Source organism: Topomyia yanbarensis, chromosome 2, assembly GCF_030247195.1.
Source record: "Topomyia yanbarensis strain Yona2022 chromosome 2, ASM3024719v1, whole genome shotgun sequence".
NCBI classification, from domain to species: Eukaryota; Metazoa; Arthropoda; class Insecta; order Diptera; family Culicidae; genus Topomyia; species Topomyia yanbarensis.
The window spans coordinates 299835070-299848268 of NC_080671.1; the positions used below are offsets into that span (position 1 = coordinate 299835070).

At 42.2% G+C, this 13199-nt stretch overlaps 1 protein-coding gene across 16 annotated transcripts in view; it reads left to right on the forward strand.

Moving 5' to 3' along the window:
- The first annotated feature begins 1639 nt into the window (after window positions 1–1639).
- The window catches only part of LOC131683354 (allatostatin-A receptor), a 79103-nt gene continuing 67543 nt past the window's right edge, over window positions 1640–13199 (forward strand). The window contains exons 1-3 of one of the 16 annotated variants that reach the window (XM_058965248.1): window positions 1640–10742; window positions 10908–11091; window positions 11763–11978. In XM_058965248.1, coding sequence (XP_058821231.1) covers window positions 11810–11978 — 169 coding nt within the window. In that variant the 5' untranslated portion in view covers window positions 1640–10742; window positions 10908–11091; window positions 11763–11809. Of the gene's footprint in view, window positions 11092–11762; window positions 11979–13199 lie in introns of all 16 variants that reach the window. The other 15 variants (XM_058965249.1, XM_058965250.1, XM_058965252.1 and 12 more) reach the window with 15 other exon arrangements.

Here is a 13199-nt window from a genome sequence, read left to right on the forward strand (position 1 = left end):
ATTCTATCAAAACAGCATCAGCCGAATCGAGTCCGTTCAACGCAAGTTCTTACGATTTGCCTTGCGCCATCTTCCCTGGAATGACCCGATAAATTTGCCCGCATACGAAGACAGATGTAAATTGATCGGTCTAGACCTGCTCAGTTGTCGTCGCAATGTCGCAAAGGCTTTGTTTGTCTCCGATATTATTCAAGGTAATATCGACTGCTCCGCATTACTCCAACAGCTGAACTTCAACATCCATCGTCGTGTTTTGCGATCCCATACTTTTTTCCGCCTTCCTGTTGCTAGAACTAATTATGGTCAGAACGAACCCATAGCCTGTATGAGTCGTATGTTTAATCAACTCTCTGATGCCTTCGACTTTAATTTGTCCCGAGCCACCATAAAAAAAAAGTTTTTTGAAGTCATATCCACAGTTTAGTTGCTTTCGTTTATAAAATTTTTTGTATTATGTTGTAAGTAGTACTTAAGCAAGTTTCACTTTTCGAGTTTGTGTTAGACATAGTTAATAAGTACTGAACTTACTTGTATGTTCTATCATTGCATATTATTTATATTCTGTGTATTATATAGTAATTAGCTTTTTTGTCATTAGGGTTAGCATATTGCCTATTGACAATGAAAAGATGAGAAGGTTTTATGCCTACTGGAGAAGAGGCGAAAATGAGCTTCACTCCAGCGGGCTTTTCCCTGCTCCACAAATAAACAAATAAACAAATAGTATAATTGAACACAACAAATATACCCAGTCGTTTGTATCGAATCAAAAACGAACCCAATCATCTAAACACCGTGTCGGTCTTACCCACCCAAAAACTGTCGGTCTTACCCCAACAGCGCACATTTTTGTTAAATGCTCAGTTTACAGTATTGAAATACTCAAACTTATCTTCAATACACACAAATAACGATATGGAGAGTAGAATAGAATGTGTGACAAAAAACTGGTCATTTTTCAAAGCTTTTGCGATATTAAAACCTTAAAATGTATCAACTAAAAAGAACATTCAAAAGCGCATTAACTTTGCTTTCGCTTGTTTTGTTTATTTTGTTGACGTTTAATGAACCCATATGGCATCGATGTGTATCGAAATGCCTAAAATAGTCGTACTAATAATATCCTGTCGTTATTGTATGTTTTAAAATTTGATATCTGGGAAAAGTCGTGGGGTGTCGGGCTTACCCAGGGTGTCGGACTTGCCCCGCGTTCCCCTATATTTGACAGCAGATTTTGGCATTCAGATACTTTTTAGTTAGACAATGGTCCAACTAGCAGAGGTCCAACTAAAAGCGATTCAGTTAACAAATGACCAACCAGCGAATCACGACTGTACTTGATTTTAAGAAAGTTATTTTAAGAACTTTTGAAGAAGTGATCAATGTTCCCCGTTTCACGTTACCAAATAGAACGACGATAACAGTATATTGGCTCTCTTCTGCTTTACACTCGGAGAAACCTGGCAAAAACCTCTCACCAGTTGTCCATCTGAGGATGTTGGATCATTCGCAGGATACATGGCGTGTTTCTGGATACGCAAATTTTACTGATTCTGTATCCCTTCTCCGTCTCATCTAAAATCTCGTGAGAAAGAGAAACAGCTTCGAGAAAATCTGATGGAAACACTCCATTGCATCGTATCCAGCTTTCCATTCCATACTGTAACATTTCTGAACCGCAGTTTGGGCCGTGTGGTTGGAAAAGTGAAAATTCTCCCTCCGGGAAAGTACCAGTAGCACGAGAAGACTAACAACTGTTGCTCATTCCGGCTTTAAAGCTGTGTGATTGTTTAGTTGATAAATAAATAATGGAAAAGCGAAATATTGTATATTCTCTGTTTATTGTATCTATAGCAGCGAGAGTGGAGAAGTGCCAAATATAAATAAATAGTGGAATAGACATTTTTAGGCACACTGAGCATAATCGTGGCCATTGCTGTGTTTTAAGATAGCATTTACTTTAATGGGATTTACGGTGATTTTTGTGTTAATGCAAAAAGGTGTTAAATTCGAAACAAGACAGTAGCTATGTACATATACCCGATCATTGCACGTGGCTTGTGGGGTAGAAGCATATGAAACATTTATTAAGAGGCGTGAAACGGAAGTGTCTTGGCTGTGTAATAAAAGGAAATAGTGCTGATGTGATCACCGGTGTATGTAGCTGAAGACAAAGTGGATAGATGAATACATAGGGGAGAGTGAGGACACTTGTTTCTTGGTGATACCCCGGCCATATCACATAACCTATGAAAATATGAAGTTATCTCAATGTATGAGAACGTATATGATAATCGAAAGTCAAATCAAATATTACACCATTTTCTGGGAAGGTCATGATTTGTTGGGTGTTGTTACGATTGTCGTTTTATAGGAGAGTTTATTCGACAGTTCAGGCAGATAAATTTTAGCAAACTGCTTTTTGTAACGTCCAAAAGTTTCGACCGTTTGTTACGGTCTTCTTCGGTGGACACGATCCTTACAGCTAATATCAGCAGTGAAAAAAACACTTTTTTGCGTTTTTTTCTAGAAATGTGGGTGAAGCGAATTATTAAAAACTTTTATATATTATAATTTATCACTTCAATAACATTCTGTAATTTTTCTATGTAAAAATATCGGCATGCGACTCGGCGACGAAGCTTTTGGTAGAACGTCTCTAGAAAAACACGATTTGCAGTGTTAACTGCCATTCAAAAACCACTCAACCAATTTATTTCAAACTTTGCATACACATTCTATTTAAAAAAAATACCTAACCCCTACATCGAGATAATTTTTTCAGTATTTCGAAATAAAAATTGCCATTTTTACGAAAAATTTGGCCATTTAATGAAAAAAAATCCTTAATTGAAAAAATATCTCGAAAACTCACATATGGGTTCGGTATTTTTTTTACAAAGAATGCATATGCAAAATTTGAAATAAATCGGTTAACTAATTTTTGAATTGCAGTTAACACGCAAATCGTGTTTTTTTATCCAGAGACATTCTACAAGAAGCTCCGTCACCGAGTCGCTTGTCGATATTTTTGCATAGAGAAATTACAGAAGGTTACTGAAATGATACATTATAATGTACAAAAGTTTGCTCCACCCAAATTCCTTAAAAAATTTCGAGAAATAAATGTTTTTTAACGCAGAAACCCTTGCAACAAACACCCCCCTCACCCTTCCCATTATTCACTGAATTATTAGGAAGCTGATATTACCAGCTTCAACTCAGCTCATCTGACAAATTGCTCATATCAGCTACGCTAGTCGTAAATGTTTGTAATGCCCCCCCCCCAAAATGTTGAAGAAATTTGAAAAACATGAACATGTTCAAAAAAAATTTATATGGAATTCTCAAAGTTTCATTTACAAAAGTTGTAGTGAAAATTGACGACAGCCTCGACACCTACCGGTCGGCTCGTTGTGGAGGCTAGGTCTACCGCCGAGGACTACAACGAGTGGATTGCGGCGAAGCGGAGAGCTAAATGGCTCCTGGTATAGTGACAACACTGGGAGCTTATTGGTTCACGAAACGGACATCGGTACCGAGAGAAATTCCGCCACATTCTGTAGTCCTTGACTGACGACGAACAAGGAGTGGAGAGTGTGTGAGAAGTATCCCCATAGCGACCACCAGGCGATTCGCTACCAATGGAACTCTGCTGCAGTACAGAGAAGGAAACCGGCAAGCTAAAGTGGAAGGCGAAACCTCTTTGTTGAGTCACTTCGGCGAACTACGGAGTCAAGTACGTTGATGCGGCTGATGTAACGAGAAGGATTGTGATTGCTTGTGATGCTACAAGACCACGAAAACTGGAGCCATGCAGTAGATGGCGTGCGGCTTACTGGCTAAATAAGTAGCTCAGTACGCTATATGCTGCTTGTCTTAGAGCCAGAAGGCAGGCTCAGAGAGCAGGATCGGAGAGTGAGAGAGGAGTGTAAGTGACGTTTTGAGAAGCTAAGGACGCTTTAATATGGGAAATCAAGCACAGCAAGCCAGTTTGCCTTAAGAGCCTGCCTGTGCTGCGAAGTAGACGCCAATCCCTGGGGGACGCGTACTATGCCGTCATGACGAAGGGCCCGTCGATACCAGCTGAAATATGCCCGGCTAAGCAAAATATAATCGTTGAGGGTTTCTTTCCGAAGCACGATTCAAATACCTGGTGGTCACCAACACCGTAAGGAGAAGAAGAAGGGGCATATCTGCGAATGTTCAGGATGCTACTGCAGAAGTGTTTAGATGACGGCAATTTCCGCGAAATGTGGATGGTACAGAATCTGGTGTTGCTGCCAAAGTCATGAAAATCGCTGGGCCATCCAGCCTCGTATAGGCCAATGTCGCAGCGCTGCACAGAAGAATGAACCAGATCCTGAAGAGCTACTTCCAGAGTAGAGTGCTGCTGTACGAGACGAACGAAGGGCAGAAGTCAATGCGAGTCGAAGCGGGCGTTCCTCAGGGTTTCATTCTCGGTCCAACTCTTTGGAGCGGGATGTGCGATGGGGTCCTAACACTGCGGCTGCCTGGGAAAGTGAAAATTGTGCGTTTCGCGAACGACGTGTCACCAACGGTTATGAGTGAGACACTTAGAGAAGTGGAGATGTCGGTGGAGGAGACAATATACGCGATCGAGAGGGGACTAGACTAAGTAGACCGCTACGAGACACCATCTGTCGCGGGTCATCGGGGCACCAGTGAACCGGTCGCCCTGCTCCACCGGAATCGCCGAACTGACTTCGGCTGATTGGCTGTGTAACCCTACTGAAAGAACTAATTACTAAGTAGTTGGATTGAAATGTGTGCTGTGCTGATAAAAAACCTCTTTCCGAAGTAATGCCGGGGAGGAATCAGGTTTAGTGCAAGAGTAGTTATATTAGCGGGTCAGGTGGCTATCCAAACCCGTTCCTTGAGTTGTCGGTTTTTGTGCATTTTTCCCTGCTCAGATTGTTTTTGAACATTTTTTCTGCTCTCTAAAAATTATATTCATGCATATATATATTGTATATATACAAAAAAATCATATCCCCCTCCGAAAAATTTTCTTACTACGCCACTGCTGTTTTCACTCCTTGGCGGTTTTCACTCCCCAGGAGCCATAAAGCCATGAGTGATAAAATCATGGATTTTAATGATTTGTCAAACTATGGTTCTTTCAACGCATGCTCATAGGAGTGATTTTTCAAACACTTAATGAAACTGGTCTCATTCGCGTATTACAATTGTCCTATTCATATACGAGATTTCATCGCCCTAAATCATTTCATCAACGGCCAGTCGTTCAGGATCGGGTTCATCTACCTGCACTTCATCGGGCTCTGCAGGTAGAGTATAGCCGCAACGCAACGAGATCGGCTCAGACAACGAGAGGTGACAAATGCTACAACGAAAAGCGAGGGATCGGTTACATGGGTCACGAGGATGAAGCGATTACTTACGAAGTGAAGGTGAACAATTCCGCCAACTAACCTTTACCGTAAAAAGAAACGCTACTTTAGATGCGGTCGGCAAACGATCACGATTCATTAAGACCGACTCAAAACTTTGGACACACTCGTGTTGTTGAAAACTGGTACAAACGTAGGAGTATCTCACTTGGTGGTTGTTATGAATAATGCGGATACCACGTGCCAACAAAAAGGTGAGCAATCAAATGTGTTTCCGGATCATCTGCGTGAGATGTTTGCTGTTGCCTCGGAAAGGCTAGACAGCAACCAAAAGGCTGAACTCAGTCATCTGCGAAATTATGGGGACGCAGCTGATTAACTTAGTCGCGGTGTTATGTTATGTTTATTACTTTCACCAACAGGCCCCTTGGCCCCAATGGTGGTTGCTTAAACTAATTACATTTTAAAATTGACAACATTTTCGCTTTTATCGCATTCCGCGTCCGGTTGAAGTCAAAGGCCGTCGCCACACTGTTAAAAATTCGTTGGAGTCCGGTTACAGCGCTCTGGCAACCATAGTTGGTTCTCCTGAACGGAACTCGCAGAAGGGAGTTATTACGTAGAGCTCGAACGCGGGCTTGAAGATCCAGACGTCCGAGGATTGTAGGGCAACCCACTTTGGCAGAGAGTAAGTCCGAGACGAACAGGGCTCGAGAGCAGTCCCTCCGAATGCTGAGTGTATCGAGGTGTATTAGCTGGCAACGGTTTTCATAGCTCGGCAGCTGAATTCTGTTTCGCCATGGGAGATGACGAAGGGCGAAGCATATGAACCTGCGTTGGACAGCCTCGATTCTGTCAATCCCGTTCTGGTAGTACGGATTCCAAACAGCTGAACAATATTCTAACGTTGAGCGGACCAACGCGCAGTAAAGCGATTTAAGACAATATACGTCCCTGAAGTTTTTCGCTATTCGGAAGATGAACCCAAGCTGTCGTGATGCCTTATCCACGATGTATGAAGTATGTGGTTTGAATGTTAATGCCGAATCCATGATGACTCCGAGATCTTTGATGTGAGAGTGTCTTGGAATGCTCGAGCCGAAGAAATGGTAGTTAAACTGAGTCGGTTGGCGTTTCCGCGTGAACGTGACGATTGAGCATTTGCTCGGATTTAAAACCATTCTGTTTAGATCACACCACGTACTAAAGCTGTCCAGTTCCTTCTGAAGAAGTTCGGCATCCGTTTTATCCCGTATTTGTTGAACAATTTTCATGTCGTCGGCGAAAGAAAGGCGGGGTCCTTGTAATGTGAAATTGACGTCATTAAAGTAGAGGAGGAATATTACTGGACCGAGATGGCTGCCTTGTGGTATGCCGGATGTAGCGAAGAATGGTGCAGATAGACAGTCCTTAATGCTGATTTGGAGTTGCCTTCCATCGAGGTAGGAACGAAACCAGCGCAGAAGTTGTCCATGAATGCCGAGTTTGTCCAGCTTCGCTATTGCGATATCATGGTTGATTTTGTCGAAGGTCGCAGATAGATCCATATAAATAGCATCGGTTTGCAATCCGTCAGCGAATCCATCCATTACATATGTTGTGAACGAGAGCAGGTTTGTCGTTGTTGATCGTTTAGGCATGAAACCGTGTTGGTCATCTGCAATGTAGTGTTTGCAGTGAAAGAAAATAGGATCTAACACAACCAGCTCGAACAGTTTTGATACAGCACTTAAACTTGTTTCCTTTTTTATGAATTGGAAACATTTGCGCTGCTTTCCAGCAGGAAGGGAATGTACCAGTAGTGAGTGATAGCTCGCGGTGTTTGAAAGACTCCGAACTGCCAACTTGTAGCTAAATCCCAGAAAATGCGTGCGTCCTCACATGGAGTACATACTGATCCACGCAACATAAACGCATATTTGCAATGACCACGTCTTATGGACAAATCCTAGTTAAGAAGCTTCATTGAAGTATGCGCCTACTACAGGAAGTTCGTGAAAAACTTTACTTCAGTAGCCAAACCTTCGCGTCAACTTATCGAAACACGTTCTACGTATGAGTGGAATATGGAGTACAAAGAATACTTTACGACGCTGAAAATCTTACTTCTGCATCGGTTTTAGCATTTCCTGATGTTCAGATATCGTTCATACTGGAGACTGATGCGAGTCAAAACGGAATCGGAGCGGTTTTGTCACAAATTTAGCAGGGAGAAAAAAGGTTATAGCCTACTACAGTAAATGCGTGTCGAAGGCCACAAGGAACTAATGTGTAATCAGAAAAGATCTTCTCTATTTGTTATCGAGGAAACCCTGTTATCACCCGGGGTGCGAACAGGTAGACATTATGGAGTTACCAAAACAACACTTAAAGTGAAGGAGCGATTCTACTGACCGGGTTTCTCAACATATGTTAAAGTGCGGTGTTCACAATGCATGTGCAGCTCGAAAAGGTTCTTTCGCTTGAGAGGAAATCTAGAACCGACAATAGTTAGCCAACACAGTTCGGTTTCTCATCTCGCTCAGTCCAGACGCTAGAAATCGCTCCGCTGTTATAGCAGGGCAAGTAATCAAATTTACGCGCGCGTCGCTTAGTTTATTTACAAAGGCGAAAATTGACTCCTTTTACCTAGTGTGTGAAACGTGAACAAACAATGAGTGACAATACAAAGTAAGAGTATGTCCCGTTGCGGGCAAACTGTGTTGCTGTTGACTACTCGAAATGTCCGGTAAGACCGTCAACTCGTGAAGTGGAGCAAATGTTGAAAGCGAACATGAAGCTTAACGTAGCAGAAGTTAAGGCGGTGCAATTCCATCATTGCGGTACTGATTATGTTTAAAAACATTAGTCAAGCAGAATCATTCGCTTCCCAGAACATACTAGCGACACCGTTATCAAAAATCAAATGTGGATAAGGATCAGCAAAATTTGGACAAACTCCTACCACTCACATTGTTGAGCTACAAAGCATCTGTTCATAACAGTACCAAATTCACTACTGCGTTACTCAACTTAGGAAGAGCACCAAAGAGTTTTCCCTGTTGGCGTACTTGCAACAAAAGATCGACTTCATGCGCGATGTCCAGGATGTAGTCAAATCGCCTGGCACCGTACCAACCGCAGAATTTAGGACTAGTCGAGACGATCAACCCATTAGAGGGGGTTGTATTGCGGAACCTACATTTTCGTAGAGGGTTTTGAATTTGACGGGTATGATACCCGTCAAATATAATAATCAAATAGAGCAATTATTGAAGTTATCAAGGTTGCAATTATTAAAGTTATCAAGGCATTCTTTCAAGTACTCCTGCCAATTGACCGTTCCGTTACGAGACAGCGCGATTTCGTCAATAGCTGCCGTTTATTGCGAGTTGTCGTCTTTTGGACTTTGTACGTGTACACGTTTTTTACGTTTTACATAAAAGCTTTACTTAAATGCATTTTTTTTCGCCACGTCCCTCACCAAACTATTGGGATTCTACTTGAAAATTTTGACTACCCGCTTGTGATCCTTCATACTATGTGGACATCCATATTGACAACTTTTTTCCTTCCTATCTACACGACTTACATTAGATCATCCTTAGTTTCTTGCTATGGTGAAAAAAACAATTTGTATACACCGCTGATATTCTTTTGATTCCATTTTCATAATGATTTCACATTTTCTAGTGAAACTGTGTAAGTAAATTGAATAAATTGAACTAATTTACCCAAAAATTGCAATAGAAAACATCCAATGGAAACAAAGTTACACCATTTTGAAAGTGGTGAAATTTGATTCCGTATACCCCTTGTCAACAAGAAAGGGTCACTTTCAATGTTGAGACGACTGGTTATAAAGATGATGGCAATAGCATTTAACTCTCAACTCTTCTCTTGCTTCTTGTCTCCATTTACAGCGTCGCCATTTAGCTCTCGTCACAGTAAACCGTTTAGATGCTGATTCCATGAGCCATTTTGCTCCTATTTCCGTGATTCATTCAGCTCCCAGCCATTTAACGATCTACTCGGATAGTCCTCGGCGGTGAACTCACCCTACTCCGACTGATAGTTACCCGACGGACGGATTTTTCACAACACCGATACCCGCTTCCCTGAACCATTTAGCTCCCAGCTTTATTGATATCTACTCGGATATTGTCCGGCGATGAAACCACCCTATTTTGACAGAGTTCCCCGACAGCGGAATTTTTCTCAGTATCGATATCTGTTTCGTGAGCCAATTCGCTCCCATTTTTGTCATGATATAATCGGATAGTTCACTGTGGTGAGTCTACCTTACTGTGAATTTCCCGGCGGTAGATTTCTCCCGATACCGATGTTCGTTTTCGTGAGCCATTTCGCTCACCACATCGTTTCGATCTACTTTAGTCACCGGCGGTGGACCTAGGCTGCTCAAGCCAGTAGGTGCTGAGATCTGTCTAGCGTTTCCGGGTGAAGCTGGTGCCCGAACGACTCAATGCTCGCTATTCGATGCGATCTACTCGCTTCAATGCCCGGCGTCTATGTATGTCCAGCCTACTCACGAGCGGCGATTCTGGTGAAGCCTGGCGCCCCGACAACCCGAACTTTTACTACTCAACTGGTTCCCCCGTCAATTTCTTCCGAACTCCGATGTGTGGTTTCATGGCGGCTTTCTAGCCGACGACGTTACTTTGTTGGTTCTTTCTCCACTTTCTCTGCAACTCGGAGTGTATACTCGTAACTTTTCTGTTGATAGTATCCCAAATATGCTCATGGTGGTACATCACTTCGATGATATTATCCACTGTCACACTATTGGCATTTACCCTTTGAACTTCTTCGAAACTAGGGTATTCGAAGATCACGTGTTCCAGAGTCTCTTGCATGTTCATACACTCCGGGCAAAGGGGTGACGAAGCATGTCCAAATCGATTCCGGTCCTTCCGGAAGCTTCCGCGCCCGAAAAAAACTGGGTCAAATGAAAGTTTACCTCTCCATGCTTCCTATGCGCCCAGGCCGGTACATTTGGGATGAGTCGGTCTTTTTACCGCATTGTCCCGTTCGTTTTGTACGCTCTCGCGTCGCGAACAGCCCTTAGGATAAACGTGTTTGTCAACTTCGTCTAGCCATACCTCAGTATTGAGGATGAGACATCCGCCAGGAGACATCTCGTGCTGCATCCTGCTCCTCCGATATTCGGCATGATCCTTGTCAATACGTTAGTTGTCCTCGCAGCCTTATCGTATACATAGTCGACATGGCTTATGTAATTTAACCGATCGTCGATCATCACACACAGGTGCTTCAGCGCACGCGTCGATGGGATTGATTATTCCCCAACGCTCAACACAACATGCTGGACTTTTTACGGTTGCTGTCCAGTACTACCTCCGTCTTGTGGTGAGTCAGCTGAAACTTGACGTCGCCTATTGTCTCTACCGTCAACATCTCCACATCCCTAAGGGTCTCGCTGTTTGTCGTCAGGACAACGTCATCTGAAAAACCTACGATGTCAACTCCCCTGGGTAGTTCCAGTGTTAACTTCCGTTGTTTATTATATTCCAGAGCGTTGGGCCAAGCATGGAGTCCTGAGGAATTCCCGCCCTGACTCTAATCGACCTTTTTCCCATGTTGCACAGATAATCCGGAACTCTGTGCAGTGCTACGATGATCGCCACCTAGCTGACGCTGTTGAACGCGTGTGTGTCTGTGTGTGTATGTGACCAGGACCACAGTATGTGATCAGAAGGTGATGAGAGTATATGATAACTAAATCTAAATTCACTTTCTTATCTCTCTCTCGAGTAGTACTTCTCTAGCGATATGAGCGACTGAAAATAAAAGACATAAGGACAGAACATGCTTCGTAAAACCCGCCTCAAATAAATTAGAATGTTGAAATGGATAATAAACTTCAAGTGTAAAAATCGGACTGAGATGCCACAGCATAAAAATCGCTTAAAAAGTTCTCAACCGCAAAACTTGGAAAGGATGGGCATCCAATATAAGTTCCGGAAAAAAAATCGTACTCAGGAGCTTCCGTATACCGTGACGTTCAAGATTAAAAGTCAATTTAAAAAACTGCTTTGTAAGAATCATATATATTTAATGCGGTTTATGCTGATGGTTTTTTTTGTCCGACTCTAACAGAGGAGAGCACTAGTACGATTTTATACTTGAAGTGTATATAGGATTATCATATTCTAATACTTTTGAAACGGGTTTTACGAAACATGTTCTATCAGCGTGACTTTTATGTTCTGCTTTTTTTTATTCATTTGTACAAACCACGTATTTCTTAAACACTGAAAAATGTCAAATGCATAATTCATAATGCACATTCCATAAAATTCATTTCAATTGAGCGACAAAAACCACAAAACATGGTCACTTTTAACTCTCCCTGTAACTCCTGTGTAGATTGTAAAGAGATACTGTATTGCTGAACAATAAATAAATGCTAGAACATGTTTGAGAACACGTCATGGAATGTAACATTTGCCTCATATAACGAAACAACACGTTACTATCATGGAAATTCAACGAATATCGAGAAAATTGTTTCAACGATGGTTCCTGTGTTTTTCGGTTTAATAGGTCTTGCAGGGCTAATTGGAAATGGATTAGTTGTATTAGGTAAGTGGGTTTGCTTTTCCTTTATTTATTTGAGTATCTTGTGCGGAGAAAATCCCATTCGGGATGTGCTCAATATGATTTTACCACAGATAACAGACATTTGGGCTAGAACAAAATTTCCTTAAAAACGTGTGTAAACATTCAAATTGATATACGTTAGAAATCAGTGTTTCACTAATGCCATTTACGCAACTGTTTGCTACACGTGTTTGACATCTGCATTCCAACTGCATACCATCGATTCTGCGCCACCGCCAAACGTTTGCCAAACGTGTTTCAGACGTCTGATTTATAGGAAATATCAGTAGCGGGTATTTACACACTTTTCGAATTGAGCCTAAACGTCTGTTATCCATGGTTTTACTTACATCTGCATATAAAATCCTTGCTTTATTTCATTTCATTAAAAACCTGTGAAAACTTTCAAATCGATAAACGTTGGAAATCCGTGTTTCACTATTGCCATCTACGCAACTGTTTGCTACACGTGTTTAACAACTGCACTCCAACTGCATTGCATCGATCACCCGGCCACCTACAAACGTTTGTCAAACGTATTTCAGACCGCCGATTTATTCGAAATTTCAGTAGCGGGTATTTACACACATTTCGAATTGAGCCTAAACGTCTGTTATCTGTGATATCCTCAAGCGTTTCTCAAATATAAAGCAGGAAATGTTTGTGGTCGTTTGATGTGTTTGCTATGAACCGACCGTCCACGAGACTCACAGTTGACAGACCGTTGGAAAGCACTCTACTTCTAGCATGCAGTCACCATAACTTTCAAAAACCACCAGATGCCATCGACTGAAAAAGGTTGGCGGTAGGAGAAGAAATGGGTCAGGTGGCAATCAATGCGATTGGTTAGCGCGCGTTGCGTACCGCAGAAGGGGGCAATGAACTTGGCCAAAGAGGAATGACGGAATTTGCTCTAGCTCGCTTCGACCAACTTAGCATAAGAAAGGCTGATGACTCACCCGGAAAACGTTGAACAAACCAGTTGATCACCAACCAACTAACCGAGAAACTGAAAATCGTTAGAATCGCAGAAATTCATCAGAATTCTGATTGGACAACGAGCAAAGTCCCGAAAGAATAGGACCCCGCAGTGTTGTTTAAAAATTAGTAGTTTGACGCTGTGAGAGACGCGTAGTCCATTGGCAGTACGCCTTTATCTCCCGCCAATGCCATTTGTTTCCCGTTTATTGGAGTTGAAGTTGA